The 22,099-nt window shown below is 41.5% G+C and overlaps 1 protein-coding gene across 1 annotated transcript in view; it reads left to right on the top strand.

The window, feature by feature from the left end:
• Positions 1–22,099, top strand: part of antxr2a (ANTXR cell adhesion molecule 2a) — a 94,226-nt gene that overhangs the window by 16,415 nt on the left and 55,712 nt on the right. The window contains exons 8-12 of the mRNA XM_087849471.1: positions 2,605–2,665; positions 2,886–2,981; positions 8,265–8,334; positions 17,407–17,485; positions 17,902–17,997. Coding sequence (XP_087705597.1) covers positions 2,605–2,665; positions 2,886–2,981; positions 8,265–8,334; positions 17,407–17,485; positions 17,902–17,997 — 402 coding nt within the window. The remainder of the gene's footprint in view (positions 1–2,604; positions 2,666–2,885; positions 2,982–8,264; positions 8,335–17,406; positions 17,486–17,901; positions 17,998–22,099) is intronic.

Genomic DNA, 22,099 nt, shown 5'->3' with positions numbered 1-22,099 from the left:
AAGTAGTCACTGTCCATATAGCATCCGCTTCACGCTGTTTTTTATTGTGTCACAAGGCGCGAGTGCAGCAGCAGGGCTTCAGTAGAGCTAATTCTCAGTTTTTAGATGATTTTTCAAAATAAAAGCTGGTGTAAGCCACAGAAATCAGCGAGTCGCCCTCCGAGAGCGAGAGTCCCTTAAACAGTGTTTAAATAACGTTCACAAACAGCCGCCTCATCCTCTGCCAGCCAGTTAGTTATACTTTCCATGTGCTGCAGCTTTTAGCCTGAATGCTGTCAGCCAAGGTGGGGGTTTGTATGGCAACGTTTTCACATGAGTCTGAGCCCAGAGTCCTGCAGAGCACTCTGACCCGAGCTGGACTTACATGAGCTGAAAAGGCCAGCGGTGTTTAGGAAAAGAGCAGAGCTAAATGTTGCTGTCAGACGTGCAGCTGGAAGCACACAAAGCCAAAGGGTGCGACTTGTTTCTGCGTGATGCAAAGAACCCCGAGCTGTGATTGATGGCTCTACTTTTAAAACGACTGTGATTTACAGGAAAGTGCTGCTTTCTACCTTTGTCTGTGAATGCAAAAATAAACGGGTAAGATGGAGATACTTCACGCCAGTTCTTTATAAATGTGTTAATTTTATAGTTTATTTAGACACAGAAACATGTAAAGCTTTTAATTTAAGCACTGCAGCTGCTGGTAGTAGAGTCTCGCTCGTGCATGTGCAGCCACGATTCATTGAAAGCAGCTGTAATTGTTGTTGAGTGTGAGTAACCACAAAGATGAAAATGTTCTCATGTGTAAGTCCAAGAATCCTGTCAACTGTAAGAAGTACAGACACCCAGTTTGGAATAGTTAAGATTAGAAGATAAAAGACTTTGGGGTGAAGGGTGAACATGATTACTCATATTTTGAAGAAAATGCTTCAGTCTGTTTATTCTATCAGAAAGAGAGCTTTGTTCACAGGCCACTCTTGCCACTAAAGGCACATGTGCGTGTGTTTTGTGGTCTCGAGACACTCCAACCGTCATCCGAAGCGTCTGAAAGCCTGTCCGAGAAAGTCCAGGACAACAACAAAAAAGCTCGTCCCCTCAGGAGAGGAGCTGAGCGCAGTGACGCCTCCAGCATCCAAATGAAACGAGGAGCATTCCTCTCCGATTACTAATACTGGATTCCTGACTAGTTGGCCTTCTTGCTTCTCTGTTGGATTTTGAGGATTTGAGATCATCTGTGCAGCCTTTTGCTGCAGGATCCACCCCGCCTCTGTGACCAGCATGATAAAAGTCGCAGGAAAAAGCTCAGCAAAGTCGAGTTTCTGCACCCTCGTTTATTTCTTCTGCACTGGCCCTTTGTTGTCTGAGCTGCAGGCCTTTTGGGAAAGCCCCAAATCCAACTGCTATCAGTAACGTCCTTTGCTACTACTGTTAAACTCTGCACCATTAGTTGTTATCTTGTGGCGCTTTACTGCAAAATAATGCATATGACAAAAAGTTCATCGCCATATGAACCTTTCCACTTAATTATTTCCAGAAAGCGATTAGACCAGCCTCATCCTTGCAGAAACCCCCGCCAGTTACAACACTGGCTGAGATATTTGGATGACTTTGGGTATTTGGACGTCTGCCTCCTTTTCCCTCTGCAGCCCGTAAATAATGTTTGTCAGTAGATCCCAGAGAAATGAATAGCTGCTGTTTGAGTCGAAGCAAACGGAGGCCTCTAATCTCAGCATTCGAAGCTTATATTTTAATATCTTCAAAACACCGAGGATCTAGTTTGTGGATCCTGTAACTCAAACAATTTACCAAATTTTCTTGAAGAGTGAAATTTTTCTGTATGTGCGAGATGGAATTTCTTCAAGTGGAAAATTTCACGAGATGGAAAAACAGTGTAATTCCTGAGGTCCTCCCATTATTTTAAGCTTAGGGAGGCAAACAGTCAGTTGTTGTTTTTTTTTTATTTCCCCCCTTTTTTTTTTCTCTATCGCACTGCCAACGAAGTAATTAGACCGGGAAAATAGTGGCACAGAGGAACAGCAGCAGATCCTTTTCCCTCCCAGCTGTCATCTACAACCCTCTCCCCTTTTAACAATTCCATATCAAACCGTCGTATTTAATAAGGCTGCTGTAAACACTTCCGTCTTCCTCTTCTCAGATTGAAGTCTAACCCAACATCAAATGAAAGGTTCAAGTGTCCTTTATTGCAGTTAATATGCTTCTTTTTACTGACTGTGTACTGGGATTTGCATAGTTTGTCCTTTGTTGATTTATTGAATCATAGGCGATAGTGCGGCTCCATGACAGTGGGCTCACACAGGCTCTTTATATGGTAATGCAGGATCCCCGAGGTTTTTAATCGAAGTGAGGAACAGTAATAGTCTTGCATAATTTTCCCATAAAAGCTGACACAGCTGCTGTTCTACCTCCTGTTCTCCTCACCGCTGATATTCAGCGCTCTCCTTTAGCCTGCAGGTCCAGAGGAGCAAGACACTTCTCAGGTGTTGCGCTCTAATCTGTTTTCTAAACTTGACAGAGTCGATAACGGCCAGGACTTGATGTATTTATTCTCAGCCCTCAAGCAGTAATGTTTGCATTTCATTTCCCCTTCCTGTTATCCTCAAGATATTAAAGAGATCGTGCACAGAGATCCTGAGCGTGGAGCCCTCCAGCGTCTGCGTGAATCGTAAGTGAATCCTGATCAAGTTTTTGGAACTCAAGTCGATTTATCCTCCACATGTGCTGAATGAAACAATGACATCCTTCCAACTGTGTCGAGCCTGCTCATAGACAAGTAAAACTTTAATGTTGGTCGTGCAAAGTCATATGAGAGGCCATCAGAAGAAAGGCGAAGACTTTTAAAATTCCTCCTCCGAGCTCGTCTGCTGTGTGTTTACATTCCACAGAGTCCTTTGATATCGTCCTCAGAGGGAACGGCTTTGCGATCGGACGCAGCAATGAGGGCGTCGTCTGCAGCTTCATAGTTGGCCAGCAAACCTTCAGTAAGTGGAGAAAACCCAGAGTAAAAGCTTTATATACATACACCATGTAGTCTTTTGATGTCATAACTCACTGTGTTGGACTTACGTGGACTGGTCTGTGCAGTAAACTGATGGTGAGCATGCAGGATTCAACTCTGCACAGTTATTGATTAATAATTTGAAATATACAACACAGGTTCCAATCATAGGACAGTAACTCCCCTTTAATTAACTGCTGAAGCCACATTGTGACCAGAACGATGTCCTGACGAGCTCGTAACATCCTGCACAACCGAGCAATCGTTGCTGCTAAGCTGACAACACATTCACATCTAAAACTTTTGCAAATATTTGCTCGGATTTGTATTTTTACATTTGTGTCGTAAGTTTAAATTTTGCTCGTGGTTTTAAAAAAACTACCAGGGAAGTTGAAAATCATAAAGAGGAAGTCGGCATGTCCGCAAAGGAATTTTTTATGAAGACAATATCATGTGGCTGTCTACCACAATCTGTCCATCCAGTCTTTTTTGTACAGAAATATTTTCTTTGCATGACCCGTATTTCTTTGCTCCTGTCAGTAAATATGTTTCCCAATCTTCTGACTAAAGGGTTCAAAATTAAATTGAGTTGAATCTTCCCGTTGCTCACACGGCAGGACCATTGTCCTCACGTCATGTCTCCTGAAATGTCTTCTTTATTTATGTGCTGACAAACAGTGTTGGTCAAACTGTTTGAAAAAAGTAATTAGTAACTAATTACTGATTACTTCTCTAAAAAAGTAATCCCATTACATCACTGATTACTTGTTTTCAAAGTAATTAGTTACTTAGTTACTTTTTGAAAACATGATACACAACCTGAGTGTGTCATAAAGCAATAGACCTCTCAGCCCAGTTCTATTTTTTCACATCATAAAAACTGTAATCACATGAAAAAGCCTCTTTTAAAAATAGTTTTTTTTAGTTTAAATCTTTTAATTTTATGCGAATTGCATCAAGCAAAAATTAAATATATGCAACAGTCTTTGACCTGAAGAAATTCTTTAACATTTAACCCTATTTTCTGCATATTCCAGCATATAAAGTAAAAATGTTTTTGTGTTTACACTCTTTCAAATAGATGCAAGTAAAACACAGCAAAAAATAAATAAAATCAAAGATTCAGCAACAGATTTAAGAGTCCTGTCGCTCTGAAATCTATTGTCACCTGTTTATCAGGAGTGGGGCGGGTGGAGGTTTGCCCGGTGCCACAGCGGTCATGTCAGTGGGGGGATCCGGGGGTTTCTCTGTGAAGTCCACATTCCTGTGGCAGCATGCTCGGTGCTTGCTCAGAAGTTTAGAAGTTTTCTTCCCACGCAGAGTGAACAGCGGACGCTAATGTCTTTGTCACTTTTTACAGAATCAAAACTCAAAGTAATGTGATTACTTCCACGCTTTAAATGCGGCATGGTCGTTCGCTCTCCCACTCTACATATTATCCATTGTTGAGCTACACACGTCCATTACCACGAATGTCGCACACAAACAAAATCACAGTTTAGTAACGCAGTAACGTAGCATGCTTACAGTAAAGTAACAGTAATCGAATTACTTTTTTTGCAATAGTAATCCCTTATTACTCGTTACTTGAAAAAAGTAATCAGATAACAGTAACAATAACAGGACTTTATATTGCAGAGTAAAAACCAATGATGGGGAAAAACTCCAACAATAATATGAACTCTTATGGACAAGCACTTGGCGACAGTGGGAAGGAAAAACTCCCTTTTAACAGGAAGAAACCTCCAGCAGATCTGGGTTTAGAGAGGGGCTTCCATCTGTTGTTAGAGGGGAAAGAGAAGAGGGCAGATGGGACAAAAGGTTCACATGGGAAAGAACAAAGCAACCACCAAACCTTAAAATGTGTACTGTGGACATTTTTCTTCCCAAAATTTGGAAAATAACCCAAAACTTTCAATAATAATTGCAGACTAACCCAAAATCTCAGCAATGCCCTAAAAGCAAACAGTAAGTGTTCCATCTGCACTGAGCTCAGCAAATTGTGTTGAACGTTTTTGTGCGCTGCATCCTGAAATAGCTGTCTGCACTCTGATTAAAGGTTTCCCCAGAGCCACGCTCGCAGTAACAGACACTCCACCCTCTTTCTCCACTGCTATGAATGGATCTTATGTGTGTTCATTTACAGTGGAAAAACAATGAGGATTTATTGTCTTTTAAGGACGTAACGTGAGCGACACAGACATGGAATACAGTATGTGTTGGAAAATCTTCAGAGGTCGGAAACGGCAAAACAAACCCGGCCCGGACATGTCTGTTATCTCACTCATCTCAATGATCTGAATTCAACAGAAGGAAGGGGGGGATGTACAGTAGGTCACCGCGCTCCTTATTTTGTGCTTGCAGTCTGTTCTGATAAGAAATCCTTTTTTTAGGAAGCAAACGGGATTTGGCACCTAGAGCCAATCTTTTAAAGCTCTCATTTGGCCGTGGGATCTGTGGGATCGGTGACTGCCAATGACAACACTTCCATCCTTGACAAGTTATTTTTGATTTTCAACATTTCAACTTGACTAAAATACTTGGAACATATTTTTTCCCTTTAAAACATAAATTCATCTGATTTAGGAAGCGGCCATTAGCAGATGTCTTCCTGTTAGTCCTTTCTCAGTTTAGGCTGTCTCACATTCGCCCACTTGGGGCTATTTATTCCCTTACTGGCTTTTGCATGTGTTCAGTCCAGACCTTTTTAACAGTGGGGCACCTTATAATTATGGACAAGCATCATGGCAGCTATGGAACACGGCACATATGTGAAGCAGATGCTTCACTCAAACCAGTTGGATCCCTCTGTAGAAAAGGAGGAACAAGTTTCAATCATCAGAGTGACCTCTGTGACGCTTCAGGTTTTTGTCAACCTGTGCTGATGAACGCTCTCAGATTATAATCCAATTATTTATTTTATTTTGTGCCCAATCGAGTCCCAGCTCCAAAATCTCATAGGATAAAAAATCCTGAGCATAGAAGAAATGTTCATTAATACAAATCAGTTAAAATGTGAAAATATCACTGATTTTTATTCAAATGGGATAGATACAGATCTATTTAACCTCCTAGGACCTGCCGTCCACATATGTGGACATCACATTTTGGTTATTTAGACCAAAATACTCAATTTTGCTCTACAAGGGCCTGATATCCACTTACGAGCAGTGTTGGTCAAGTTACTTGAAAAAAGTAATCAGTGGCTAATTACTGATTACTTCCCCAAAAAAGTAATCCCGTTACTTTACTGATTGCTTATTTTCAAAAGTAATTAATTACTTAGTTACTTTTTAAAAACACGATTTACAACCTGAATAGGTGATAAAGCGATAGATCTTTCAGCCCAATTCTACTTTTTCTACATAATCCATCATACAAAATGTAATCAAATGGAAAAGTCTCTTTTTAAAACTTGTTTTATTAGTTTTAATCTTTTAACTTTATGCATCAAGCAAAAATTTAATTATATGCACCATTCTCTGACTGGAAGAAATTAGTTTAACATTTAAACCTGTTTTCTGCACATTCCAGCACATAAAATATTTTGTGTTTACACTCAGTCTTTCAAATAGATGCAAGTAAAACACAGCAGAAAATAAACAAAGTCAAAGACTAGTGGTCCTGTTGCTCTATTTTCACCTGTAAAGCAGGAGTGGGGCAGGCGGAGGTTTACCCTGGTGCAGGTGTGCTGCAGCGGTCAGTGGAAGAATCCGCGAGTTTCTCTGTGAGTTTCCCATTACGTCGTAGCTACTCGGTGCTTGTTTGGAAGTTTAGGGGTTTTTTCGCTGTAAAAAGAAGTTTTCTTCCCACGCACAACGGACACTAATGTTTTTGTCACTTTTTATGGAATAAACTCAAAGTAAGGTCAGTACTTCCACGCTTTAAACGCTGCACGCTCATACTCTCTCTGCACTCGATATATTATCCATTGTTGATCTGCACACAGCTGTTTTCACGAACGTCGCACTCGCTCACGTCACTGTCATGAGACATTCTGCAAAAAATCACAGTTTTAGTAACGCAGTAACGCAGCGTTCCTACGGGAAAGTAACAGTAATCTAATTACCGTTTTTGCAATAGTAATCCCTTACTTTACTCGTTACTTGAAAAAAGTAATCAAATTACAGTACTGCTCATCTCTGCTTATGAGGACATTATACTGCTACTGTTCTATCAAAATTTTTAACAAATATCCTCATATGTGGCTCTCATTTTTCTTAAAAACAAAAATAAGGTAAAAAAAAAATCTGGTAATTCTTTGTTTTTACATTCATTGGGCCCCAATGTGACCAAATATCAAAGAGAAATTAAAAATGCATGCTGTGGAAGAGTTCGGGTGTTAGGAGGATAACACAGAGGCTCACAGAAGGCTGTTGGTTGCCAGAGAACTGCAGAACTGGCAGGGTCACCATGAGCGGAGGTCATCCTGTGGGGCTCTGGCAGCGCTGCTTTTGTTCCTCCTCTCACAAAGCAGCAGATACCTGTCTTACTGTTGGATTGATGCTGCCCCTCTCCAGCTCTCCTTATGTAACTACTGCTCTGCTGCACACTGTTGAGACTATACTGGGCGAGACCGCAAACCCAACCTGTACTGGACACAGTTACCATCTCGTGTTACCAGTAGACCAGAACTAGAGAACAATCGGTCAGGAAGGTGAGGAGAGAGCAATGGTCTGTGTCCACCACCATCAAAAATTTTGTCTTGTTTTTGGTCCTCCAGTGCAGCGGTCCCCAACCCCCGGGCCTCAGAGTGGTACCGGTCCGTGAGTCGTTTGGTACCGGGCCACGAGAGTTGAGGCTCAGGTGTGAAATGTATAGTTTTCAGGGTTTTTATCGGTTTTCAGCGTTATTTTGTTATCGTTTTTATCATTTACTCGGTGTCCCTGGGTCTTTTCACGTGTGTTATGAATAAATCTTCTTTTTTTGGTACCGGTACTAGTTTTATTTTGTTGTATTTATCCGCGACACCTTAAAGGCCGGTCCGTGAAAATATTGTCGGGCATAAACCGGTCCATGGCGCAAAAAAGGTTGGAGACCTCTGCTCTAGTGGACCTGTTGTGTTTTAAATCACACCAGAGCAGCTGAAATGGATTCGTGATGGTTTTGTGTTACACCGTAGTGATCGAGGGTTTCCTTCATGTTTGACTGTGTAGACAGAACAAGCACAGATACATAAACAGATACTGTTACAATCCGTAATCCGTGCTTACCTCATTAAACAATCTGCAAAGTTAATAATAAAACTTTTTGTTATGTCTTCCAGCTGAGAAGCCGAGCACGGTGCGTAACGACTACCTGCTGTGTCCCGCCCCGAAGCTCTACGAAGTCGGACAGTAAGTAGGACGTTGTTTTATTGTCGTATATGGAGAAGCCGTCACAAACAGTCTCTGCTAACAGTGATGCTAAAATATCAGAGAAAGCTTTATGTGATATAGTACAACGCATCATAGTGTTGTAAATGTTGTGTAACTGTTCTATTTAAATATTTTTGTTCGAGTCATGAAGAAGAAAGATCAATTTGATTGAGTGTAATTATTTTATTGTAATCGTGAATTGAAGATCAGATTCATCACCTAACATGACAGATGACATATGTGTCAGTCATGTGTGCAGTGTTGTCCACAGCTGTGGCTTTGATGTTTTTATTACACTTTCTTTCAGCGTTTTAACGTTTGGCTCACTCACTTCAGAAAGGTTGAAGGGTGTTTCTTACATCTCTTCCTTACTTTTTACATTTTAAGTAGTTGCCTCGGTAACATGATGACATCACAATGTCCACAGAGATGAAACCCCTCACTGACCTAAGATGTACTTGTGTGCTAAGTTTGGTTGCTCAACAGCTGATGAGGCAGAAGTTTATGTGTATATCATGCAGAGCTCCAGATATGATGCAAAGCCGAGGTCAGCTAGAGGTCAGCTTCCGTGCACACCTTTAATTTAATTAAGACATTTAAAATTATTCAAGGTAAACATATATATACACTTCAGTATATTCTTTTTTTTGCCATAACACTTGGTGAGCATGAAGAAAAGTGAACTTTCTTGGCTGTAAATATTCACTGTGTGTGGAAATGCAGCAGTGTCTTCAGGAAGCATGTTCTCAGAAACATATGACATGATATATGCAGCTCATGTGTGTTTCTATAGATACGTTTATGTTTTCATCTTGGCACCATGACAAGAGGAGACGTGTGAAGTCTCAGTGACAGGATCGCGCTGGCGTCTACAAATAGGGACAATCTAAATAGATTCAATATGCTGCCCTATAAATTGTTACGGCGAAGGAAAGAAATGAATGTTGTGTAGGATAAATGCCAGAGCTCAGTGTTTGTTTTTCAGCTGTATGTTGAATTCGGGAAGCTTAAATCAGTCGGTGAATCATATATAAGATCACGTCCTTTGTAGTAGTTACTTCCCCTTTCTTACATTTCCCACATTAAGAATCTTCCCCCAAAAAAGCAAACTTCCCTTTTCTGGAGAATTTAAGCTTCTTCTGTGCAGCTCAGGTCTCTGTGTTTGTTTGTTTTCTTCTTATTTTTATTTAAATCACACGTCTCTAAAGTTTTACTGAAACATTGAAGTCTTGGTTTCTCTCATGCACATTTTCTATTTTTTTCCACTCAGTTTTTCAAAAGTCTTTTGTGCAAACAATCAGCTCCTAAGTCTGTAAATTAGCTGTATGTTAAAGACGCAGTAAACAGTGTAGAAGAGACAAACACCCCATACATACAAGCCGCAAACACTCTAGTGAAAACAGTGCAAATACGCGTTTATTCCAGCCCGCGTTGCTGTTGTTTGATTTTAACGGCATCTCTTATAATCCCAAACCATAGCAGATGATCGCTAAGGCATTATAGATGGAACAACAGATTTTAATGTCCTTGCTGACTGCAATCCAATCAAAAATGTATGATTATGAGTGCCGCTGGCTCCTGAAGGTCTTCCAGCTCTAAATGAGATTGTGTATAATACAGTATGACGGCGGCGATGCCGTAACTACAGCGATTCAACTTGAACCTCACCTCAGTTAATCTGCTCGTGTCAAAAATCTAAAGTGTTCATGAAAACATGATATTTTCATTTTTTTATATTTTATAAAAACAGTAAACTACAGAGAAGAGATGGAAACATACAGACTCTAAGAAGCATCATTTAAATGCAAACACATACATCAATGCATTAATAACACAGGTCGTAAAAAAATTATTTTCAGTTGCATGACATATTTTTGGTCAATTTTAGGAATTTTAGGGTGCTGAATCCAAAAATGATCTCCATTTCCATCCACCACGTACAGTTTTTGCAAAACAGCAGGAGTTTACATTAAATAAACTACAACAGCGATGAAAAAAATCAGTTTTTATTACAAGTAACTATGCATAATTTTTCGGAGATTCCTCACCTTTCACTATGAACAAAATAAGCCTGATAGGGCCTGCTGATACTTGAGTCAAAGTATAGATAGATTTCAGTTTAAGGCAAACTATGCACTTAATTACACTAAAAGCATGAGTTTTGCAAGGAAACCTATTGAGATTCAATTCAATTTTATTTAAATAGCAGCAAATCGCAACAACACTCGCCTCAAGGCGCTTTATATTGTAAGGTTGACCCTACAAGATGGAATTTTAAAAATATTTTTCCTGGTTTCAGCGAGTAAAAATCTATAAGACAGTCAAAAAATCCGATGCAGTTTTTTGGTAAGCATGCATTTAAACAACCCTCAGTGTTTTTTGTGCTGCTTGTAGATGGAATTGGTTATTTTTCTGTTTTATTTTCAATGTATAAAAGCTAAAAAGATCTTTTCATGTTTTTATAAGGGAGAAAAAAGATCATTTACATCACTATATAACTATCAGTTGTTTTGATTGTGGATAAATCTATCAAGTCGTTATTTGATGGATTTAATAGATTCATCCTTGTTTTCTCAGTTGAATGCCACAACAATCCCAGATCCCAGATTATATGGTTCAGTACCTTTAAATCTCTTCAACCGGGAAGAATTCAATTCAATTCAATTTATATAGCGCCAAATCACAACAAAAGTCGCCTCAAGGCGCTTCAAATTCAGTGATTTTAATATAAAAAAAACATAAATTCTTATATTTTGGAAATTTGAAAGATCATTTTGGCCATTTTGCATAAAATAAAATGATATTAGATCATAATTCGAGCTGGTTATTTATTGTCTGATTATTTTAGCACTGCAATAACTGAACAGAAGGAGCCTGAAGTTGAAAAGGTTTCTTAAGAATTCTAGAAAGGTCATTTGACACGTCTGTAATTTTTTACTGCACAGATAAAGCTGTGAAGTCATGCATATATTTTATATTTTTATGGAGTTTTGAGAAGCGTTGAGGATTTCTCAGCATTTCAAAAGCGTCTGCTGGACTTTGTCCAGGTTCTTTCTCCTGAGTCGAGGTCGGGGCAGCCAAACACAATGTTTTGGTTCAGCCTGTAAAAAGACGAAGCGGACTCCCTACATCACAGGTCACCAGCACCTGATAGGACCTGAGCTGACACTGATGTTACGTACCCGCCATTTGCAAAAGGCCTGCTTAATTAACTCTTGGCTGCCGATGATGACCCATTAAGTAGTTAGCTGGTACGGGTGGTGAGTAAACACATCTGCTGGAGGGGCTTTAAAAGGATGTGCGACAGATGCAGCCGTTCCCTTTTCCGTGCTCTCCATTTAAATAATTCACCATGCAGTGACAATCCCTGCACCCCGGACCACCTGCGTGGAACTCCAGAGCCCAGAAACTTCCGTCTCCTTCCATCTGTCTGCTTCTGCTCCATCACCGCTGCCGCCGCAAAGGATGCTCCTTTAACACGGCTCTACTCAGCCGGAGAAGAATTGTCATTTCATCGCACAATCCTTTCCCCCCTTTCCAGCCATGTTTCGTTACACATGGGGCCTTGTCCTCGGCGAGCACTGCTTGAGTTTGTGTTTTTGACTCACAGATATAAGTTGCTGGGGAACATATTTCAGATACAGCGGTCAACTGAGTTGAGGTCCTCAGCTGCGAGTTCTTGTCCCGCTGGGGACACACGGCACCGCATCTAGCTTCGGCGTCCAGGAATCAGAGCGTCCTCGGTCATCGAGCTGTGCGGGAGCACTCACGGCAGAGGCATCATCTGTGCTGACAGCTGTGGCATCAGGCTTGAAACTCTGGCATCTGCTGACACTCTATGCTCCCTCCTCCAGCCCTCCATGCGCATCTCCATTAGGAGACCCCGCACACCCCACTGGGGCTCCTCAGGAAGTGTTCTCACAGTAATGGTGGAAACAAAAGAAATACCTGAAGAGGGAGGTGACAGCTGCTTTACACAGCAGGTGCAGTGACGCTGATATGTCGGTGGATAAATAAGACGTGCTGCTGCAGAGAACATCGTCACCCCGTGTGCTCCCCGGGGGGTATCAGGATGTTTTGATTGAAATGTCCTATTGTCTGAATATCCCTTCATGTGCAGCACAGGCCTGCTTCGTGTCTGTTGATTGGTTGTAACATGATCTGAATCTGGATCTGGACCCGACCGACCGTGCCTGGGCCACCCCCGTCGAGCAGCCCAGGGCACCAATACTCAATCGCTCTGTTCAAATTCACTCAAACCTGTTGTAGGTGCAGGTCACCTGGTGCGAGTGCACATATGTCACCATCTCTGCTTTACGTCTCCATTGGTCAGGTTTGTCCAGGAGTCTTTTAACTTTTTCTTGGTGTTTCTGATTAACTGTAAAATTGGTAAATATTTTATATTCCATTAATGTAACGCAGATATCTCTAAAAGCCTTTTTGACTGTCTCAGTAAATCTGTCCAACGATGGGTAAACGGATCCCTTTCCTACATGACTTTGGGGATCTTTTTGCCACGTTTTCTAGACTAGAATAGCGGCGAACCCTGTTTCCTGTCTCTTAATAAGATCCATCCACGAGAGGGAATGTACGTGGAGCTGAAAGTACCAATCAGAAGTGCTCTCAGTTGGTATTATCTCCCAATTGGATTGTTGGTTATAAGAAGGATAAATTTTTAGAGTACTAGCGGTTGTCTCGTCTGGACCACATTCTCTCATCTGCTGTCCAGGCTTCGTGAGGCGATCCCTCCCATCAACCGAGCTTCCTCCCGTCCTTCAGAACTTCTGCCACACAAACACATACAGACTGATGATTCCTGGATGCCGGGCGACAGGCCCCACATATGCTCTGCTGTAAATTATTCACCCTCCTCAATCTTCACATCTTTAAAGGAAGTTTGAAAGCCATTAGCGTCACCATCGTCAGCCGCTCCAGCTGCATCGCATCACCAAAGCTTAGCGTCACAGAAGGCCTACCTTCTGATGAATTATAGCGAGCCTGGGGACAAACTTTTTCCAATGCGGAGCCAGAGGTCTGCGGCGGGAAGGAGCCTTCGGCCGTTCAACCGGTGTCCCTGGGAAGCGGTGTCTGTTTTTGAGCGATCCCTCGGCCCTGTGACAGTCTGCCCTTTCAGCTCCCATTTATTCAAACATAACTACAGACCCACCAGCAGCTGCAGCTCTCTCCTCAGTGTCACTCATTGGCTTTTACTGTGGAAAAGTTAAATGACAGCCTGCTCTATTTTCAATTATTCAGTTACCGGGTTGCCTCTTTTAAACCTTTTAACCCCCCCTCTCCATAATCAAATTGCTAGTATTGCATTTAAACATTTTTAAAATGAACTTTACAACCGACTAACGAAAAAGCCATAGATTCATATTCTGCGAGCAGCAGAGTGACTAATCATTAGAGCAACACTTTAATAGATTTGGCCGCGCAATTACTATATTCTTTTGGTCGTCTTCATGGAAATAAAAGTGTGTAAAAGAGAAGAGGATCTATGACTTATGCCTCTGTGTCAGAGCAGATTCTGCCTACTCAACAGTAACTTGGTAAATTAGCAGTCAGTGTCTCAGAGAGGGAGGAGAAAAAAAGGCCTCGCTCACTATGGTTGGGTTGCGGTGCGTTAAAGATGTCCGGCGTTGTCGACCGAGGGAGAAGTGGGTTCGTCAGTGTAACTCGCTTGGGAGCTTTCCCCCCCCTACGCACTGCGGGGTCCACACCTCCAGCTTGATTAACAACCTGCCCACCATTATCACGGATTGATGGTGTCAGCTAAATTAGCCTCTCCCCTCACCCATTCAGCGCGAGCGCTTAGTTAACATGCAGGGACCTAGAACATCTTCGCCGAGCTACAGAGGCGTGCAGCGTTTCCAGCGATGCTTCCTGATGGAAGCAAACTGATTCTCATTCGAAATCTTCAGTTTTCAACTCTTAAAGTTACCATTCATTCATTTGTGTAGGTTTAAAGACATGTAGCACATTACTAACAGTTTAAAGGAACCTGAAACAGGTCAAGTAAAGCCTTCCCAGCAGTACCAGAGCGTTTCTTAGTTCTCTGTTAATGATTTCTGAAAACTTCTCCCACATTTTTTCCTCGAATTGCAAAGTTAATCTGTCAGTCTAACATAATCGATCAGTTCCAGTGAAAATATTGTAAAAACACCATGACTAAGAGTTATTGAGCAAGTGTGCATTATATGCTACGGCCCTCACAGTGACCAGATCTCATCCCATTTGGGTACATTTGTTTATATGCAACCTTGGCAGGCCTGGCTTCTTTTCATTTTTCCTTAATGTTGTCTTTTTTAATGTCGTTTGGTAGTGCAGCAGTGTTACAGTAACATTCTTTGCAAATTCCGATGTCACCTAAAACAGCGGTCCCCAACTTCTTTTTGCGCCAGGGACCGACAATATTTTCACGGACCGGCCTTTAAGGTGTCGCGGATAAATTCAACAAAATAAAACCAGAAAAAGAAGATTTATTCATAACACATGGGAAAAGACGCAGGGAAACAGAGTTAATGATAAAAACGATAAAATAATAACGATTAAAAACCCTGAAAACCATCAATTTCACACCCGACTTTCAACTCGATACCAAACGACTTGGCCCGTTGGTTGGGGACCGCTGACCTAAAACTAAAAGAGCATTACATTTACTTATTATTTTGTTCATCCTGCTACGTTGTAATCCTTCACTGACTGTCACTATAAAAGTGTCAGTGTATCTGCAGCACACATAACCGAATAGAATAAATGAGTAGAATATTTTGCCCTCTGTAGCATTGCCTAAAATGCACCAGCTGCTTCAATATGAAAGACCTGCATCAAATATCCAATAAAGATTTTATTTAAATATAACTTTATTAAGTAATAGATAATTTGAAAACACAAGTTGATCATCAACAAGTTGGATGAGGTGTCAGAGCGGATCCCTGCATTGTATTTTAAATATTTAGCGCAGTAAATAAGGTGAGGTGCAAAAAAGTCAGTTTCGAATATTTAGACGGCGTAGTAAAGGACACATGGTCTGGTCGCTCATCTGTTCAGAACCACAGGAGAATTGGTGGCCCAAGGCACTGCCTGAGGCAAAATCCACAGCAAAGAGAGCCCTCTTGTTATTATTCCACTGCACCATTTTTAATGCAGGCCTCCCCTGTACACCACCGCGCACTCACAGCTGGCCCCTCGCACACAACACCGTGCCGCGTACTTCTTTCTCTCGCCTCTTTTCCTTTCGTGTCGGAGGGAATATTTCAGGCGTTTCATTCGTTCCATATCCTGAATTCTCATTAAACCTGCGGTAATTGGATCGGGCATAATAGACATATGGAAATTGCGGTGCCGTTCATCATTAGGGTTTTAATTGCGCCCGTTTTGGCTTTGCATTTTTCTCTCTAAATAAGTCTTCGGAGTTCAGGAGCCTTGTTACTGCCAGTCAAGTTACTTCACCCACACACGATGATTATGTGATAATGACAGGATTTCCTCCCACTGAGGACATTTATTTAATTCTGATTGTTGTCTTTATTGAGCATTGTGCTAACATGACTCCAGGACTTGTTAGCGTTTGTGAGAACAGGATTTGCGAGAGCAACAGTAGAATTATAGAGCTCTTCTGTTTTTAAAGTCTTGATGCAGAGCAAAGTGTTATCAGGGAGAACAAAACTGTTTTTAGTAACACTCAATACATATTGTTAGATTGATTAAACACACACACACGTAGCACGGTAGAAGAGAGACAGGTAAAAATAATAACGTTGCTTGGCAACAACTCGTTACTTAAAAAGCAATTAAAGCTTCTCAAACAGTGCTGCTACCTCTAAGACGGCGGTGTCAAACATGAGGCTCGGGGGCGAGATTTGATGATCCCGTTTGGCCCGCCGGATGGCTTCGCCGTGTGATAAAATTACACTGAAGTCATTAATTACACGTTTTTGTTAAAAACAAACCACGTTGCTGTTTACGGTGTGGTAATGCATGACCAGCATAACTAAACATGAGTAAAAATCTGAGCAGGATCTCTGATTCATATTAGATACAAAAGCTTTACATGTGATGGTTTTATGTCTTTTCACATCTTTCAGTTAAATTGTAACTACTCCTGAGATACATTCTGTGTTTTTCTGAAGAGATCAGGCTGTTTGTACAGCGATGGCTCATTTGAAAATGAAATAGAAAAAGCTTCTATTCTATTATTTTTGGCATTTAGGCTTCAGAGAGGGAAGAGGAGAGAGAGGACAGGAAACCAGGGAAGAGTGGGGTGACGTGCAGAAAAAGATCTGGAGAGCAGACTCAAAGTTGGGCTCCTGCAGCAGCCTTCAGCCAGCAGGGCGGCAGCTCCGAGCAGACTTCTTTATACTTATTTAAAAAATGAGAAATTTAGAGGCGTGTGTGTTTCATATAGGCTGTGATGCTGTAGTGTTATGGCTTCGTCAAAGTGGGACCAACTGGACAAAAATGAGTTTGACATCATTGCTTTAGGATGTTAAAGGCCAGCTTATGTGAGGGGGGGTTTGAATAGAGTGTCTGTGAAACATGTGTCCCAGTATATTTAAGGGTACTTTGCTCCAAAGGGGACTGGAAAATAAAAACTCATGTATAGTTAATGAATTGAATTTCCTTATAATAAAAAATTACAATATTCAAAATTTCATTTTATTATTAAATCCTCATTTTATGGACACAGGTGATTTTTTTTTTTTGCACTGGTTGGGGGTCAAAAAAAAAAAGTATTTTAGGAAATTTGCTGAGGTGACAGTTAGCACCTGTAAGACAAGACTGAGGGCACAAGCTGCAGTGTGATGCTTGTCCTTCTTGGAGATTAAATAGATATCAACTGTTTACAGTTGAAGTATCTTTAATCACAAAGTTTGCAAAAACAGAAAACAGATGACGAAAGTTCCAACACAGTGAACTTCCCTGGAAATGCAAACGTGTTTTTCTTCTCTGACAAACGTGATAAAACTGGCAGGATAAAGTGAGACGAGGTTTTAATGGTGTTTCCTGTTGTTTCCTCTGATACTAATTAAACTCTTTCCTTTACAGGAAAATGGATGTTCTCATCAGCCTTAACAACGGCAAGTCCTTCATCTCGAGTGCCTACACCATCTCTGCTACCACATGTGTGAGTTTAAAGCTGAGCTCTGATATTTCATATTCCAGATTAAACTTAAAGTTTAATAACATGAAGCTGCGTTTCCGGACTTTATAACTGAGGAAATGCATAAAACATGGCCTGACTATATGTTACAAGTTCTCCTGTTATGTTTGAGCAGAACTTCCTTTTTTTCAGTGTTTCTCATATGATGAAGCAATGACATCGTTTTATAGACACTTTGCGGTTATCTGGGAGTCACGTAATTCCTGATGATGAAAATTTGTGAAACATCTGCTTGCTCCGATTTAGCTGTTATCGACCGCGCGTTCCCCTTTGTTTCTATTTCGCATTCCTTCTAATAAACTTTTAATATTTCTCCTCCAGCTTTGACACATCCAGTTGTTTCCAGCTGTGTGACTGTTTTCTTTTCTTTTCTCCTTCAGTCGGACGGTTTTGTGGTGGCGATAGTCTTCCTGGTGCTGCTCCTCCTCGTGGCCCTGGCCCTCATGTGGTGGTTGTGGCCTCTGTGTTGCAAAGTGGTGAGTGCTGCTACACCGCCGATAACCAGCACAGTCATGTTTGGTGAACCAAAACTGATAAATGAATTAAATCTGTCTTTGAGCGGAGACGAGAGCGGGTTCTCGACTGTGGGGGAAAAACACGCTAAAGTGTCTAAAGCGTCCTGTAAATCTGATGAGGATAAACCCTATCACCCACTTTTATTTTCTCGTATTGCTCTGACAGCTGTAAACATCCTGTTGCAGCACATGCAGCACCGCCATGCTGAAAAAGGTCGCTTGAAAAAGCACAAACTGTCTCGTAAAGTCTGACCTAATCTGGGTGAAAGATGGAGTTTAATCACCAGTTAAAAAGCACAAAGAGGTGACGGGCAGGCTCGGTGTTTTTCACCAAGCCTTGCCGAAGGGAAGTGGTGCCGAACATCTGTTCAAGCTCGTCACCTCCCGCTTACCGCGATAAGTCACACTGGTTTAGCAACACCGCAGAGGAACGACCTCAAACAGGAAGAAGGTGAAGAGGCCACATCCTGCAGACCAGCGGCCGATTGCTGCACATGCTATATGTGGAGAAGTCGCTTTACACAAACACTAACAACATAGACGAGCAGCAGAAAGATGTGAGTGACAGATTGCATGAAAGTTACCAGAGTCTCTGTTTGTTTAGGACTAATGTCGGGCCTACCTGGGGACTGAAGGGATTCAGAATAATCACACAGACTTTTAGCGGTTTTATCGCATTAGAATCCATCATGTCCTGCTTCAGCTTAAAACACTTTTACACATCTATTCAATCGTGTTCTAGATACACTATTACGAATATTTCTTATTCTTCCTCAGTACTGCTAATATTGTTTATTTAAACCTGCATTAGGCAGAAGTTGGATTAAATAAAACATCCCTCTACTGTTTAAAACCCGCCCACTAAAGACCAGAGGCCTGTGCGTGTACTTCACTAAAAAATAACAGTGAATAGTTTTGCTGATTTTTGTTCGTTCCTCACACAAAAGTGAAGATGCTCGACTGGATCTGGTGACTGTGGAGGCCTTTGGAGGACAGTGAACTCATTGTTATGTTCGAGAAACGGGGTGGAGATGATTTGAGCTTCGCGGCGTGCTTGAAGCAGCCATGAAGAGATGAGCACGCTGTCGTCACAAAGAGACGGAGATGCTCAGCAACAGTGCAACCTTTAACCCTTTAAAACCGGTCGGAGCGGGCACGCTCTGTTTTGCATAACTACTTTTAAATCCCGGTAGCTCTGCAACCACGTGAGCTAGCGCAATAATTTTTTTTGCATATGAAACCGGAGGAGTTGTACTTACATCTTATGCCATCAGCTTGTCCTCGGTCACAGTTTCCTTCCACATATAGCTTTGCAAAAACTGCATAAAAAGCACTTGCAGCAACAAAAACATAATATTCCAGAAACACGCTTTGCCCATCCGATCAGCTGTTCATAACACTTCCTACGTCCATCAGCGCGAACTATCGCATGTCCGCCATGACCTGCCCGAAACCGGAAGTGACGGGGGTTTTTTTTACCATCAGGGCCTCATGAGCCTATACTGGTGTTTTTAAAAGTTATGTTTGACTTTATGACTTTCTGAGTCGTTTCTGGGATGCTTAGGACTCATATTGCACTGCTGGAAATAGTTTATTTTGATGCATATGCTGCTTTTTTGCAAATTTGCATTATAATATTTATTTTCGTTTTTCCTACAGTGTATAAAAATTGGTGTATTTCAAAAATAAAACTATGAAGACACTTAAAATAAATTTCCTGTGGTGGGAAACTATTTTGTGCAACTTTTTTGTATTTACAGTTTTGAGGGATAAGCCTCTTAAATTTCTCTAACTAGAAATATATGTTAAAAAACAAAAACGATTTTCAATTTTTTTGTAGTTTATTGCACTTTTTTTGCAATTTATGTAATTACTATGCACTTAATGCAGACATATTATTAAAATTTAGGCTATAACAGTTGTATTGATATATAGCAACTTGAAATGCTCCCAAAAATGGCTCTACAGCATGTAAAAATATAATATAAGCTCTGGCGGACTTGGTTCTATGGTAGGTCTTAAAGGGTTAAACTGAGCTCAGCTGACACTAAAAGGCCGCCGCTCCAAACTGCAGATACAGGCAAGATCGATCGATGCAGGTTTGACATGTTGTGCGTTACGAGGCGGCTTCTTCTGAACCTTGGCTGGAACGAGGGGTTATTTGACTTTCTGTTGCCTTCCTGTGACTCAACATCAACAGATCTGCTACTCAAAGGATATTTTCTTATTTTTGGACCATTATCTGTGAACCCCAGATGCCACCAACAACAGTCAATGTCTACCTGCCTTAATTCCTGGAGTTGCTGCCATGTGATTGGCTGATATAACACTTGTATTAACAGGCAGTTCAGTAGATATAATTACAAAGGTGGCTGAGTGTATAATGTACACATATACCGCATAGGAAACAGACAAAAAACTTTTTCCACGTTCTTGACAGGACAGATTATTTTTAAGCTTCATCCTCATAAATTGAGTAAAGGATGTTGAAACTGAGACAAACGTCTGCTGTAAAATGATGAAAAATGTTCTTTTGTTCCTTCGTTTTGGTCCTAAAAGTGTGAAAAGTGGAAGCAGCCGGTTATGACGTAAATGTTTCTGCTTAGGGATAAGGTTTTTTTGCTTTTTTTTAGTTTTGTGCTTCTTGGTCGTGCTTTTTATTCTCTCTCTGTGAGGTTGGGAGGTTCTTCATTAAGTCCACGTTTCCAGTGCCATGTGTCCGGGATGTTTTAAAGTCTGCGTTTAATTAATTCATCTGAAATCTGCTCTTAAAGTGGGAGTTCTCTGTTATTGTTTCCTTTTCAATAACTTATGACTAGAAAATATTTTTGCTTTTTTGTCCAGAGTCGAAACTTTGGTTTAGTTGTTTAAAAAAAAAAGAGTACTGTTTTAAAAACCTCGCTGTGGCCTCACCCCCTTTGGAAATAAAGTCTCCCCCGCTCAACCGTTTACAAAAATCCACAACAGATTATCGTTTGAGGCTATGAGAGAGGGGCTACAGATGGTGTGCGCAGCCTCTTTTTTCTGTGTCTCTGCCTTTTTCTATTGAGATCTGATGAAGGCAAATTTACCCTCCACCCCGCCGACCCTCGCGGCGGACCTCTGTTGCCGCTCGCCCGCACCGGCCCTTAAATGATAGACGTCACCTGGCTTTGTGGACCTGAAGGGATCCCATCCAGGATGAGATGGAAGCATATTTTGGAAAACCAACAAAGGCATTAAAATGTAAACCCCCTGCAGCATGTCTGGCGGTGGACGTGTTTGTCTTGGTGGAGAGAGCTGCTGTTGCCTTCCATCGAGGGACGCGGCAGAAGAGGAGGGCCATGTGTGGCTTGTTAATATTTAAACCCCCAGTCTGCCAGGTTTCAGCAGTCGGGATGAGGCCGCACACACACGCTCGACACACACATACACATGCACAGAGACACATGCCCAACCTCTTTCCCACAATCCTTCTCTCCCCTTCTCTCTCCCGCGTGGACCGATGCCAGGAGAGAGGTCATACAAGCTGTGGAGTGGTAATTTCTTTGTTTATGATTTGTTTGGAAATTAAACTCGAATGGCATCGCCTTTAGTTCAAATCAAAGGATTCGGGATTGGAGATGCCGTTTTAAATTACATTGCCAGTTTATCCAAATTACAAACTATTCGCTGCTGAATTGGATGCACTTTTGGACACATTAGCGACTCATTTGGTCCTTAATATGTTATTAATCTCTAATTATTTCTTGTTCTTGCAGAACTTTTGTCGTCTTTGTTCTTTTTCAGTTGATTTTTTATTTGTTTTGTTCTTGTGCAAACAGTTTCTCCGCAGATGAAGTTTTAAACTTTCAAATACGCTATCCGCCGCTGATCCGTCGTCATAAGCCTCCCAAAACAGCTTGACACGACACGGTTCGAGCTTAAGGTTGGGAACGAACAGATTATAAAGTCCAGTTGGACGTTTACGGAGACGGCCATATGGGGACAATACCCCGAGTGCCTCTGATTGGTCCAATTCCCCCCGGTGTCGAGGCTGCGGCGGCGGCGGGCCGCTGGGGCTTGTGTCAGATGGCGAAATATC

Source organism: Neolamprologus brichardi, chromosome 12, assembly GCF_056152115.1.
Source record: "Neolamprologus brichardi isolate AB-2024 chromosome 12, ASM5615211v1, whole genome shotgun sequence".
Lineage (NCBI taxonomy): Eukaryota > Metazoa > Chordata > Actinopteri > Cichliformes > Cichlidae > Neolamprologus > Neolamprologus brichardi.
This window is presented reverse-complemented; position numbering and strand designations above follow the sequence as displayed.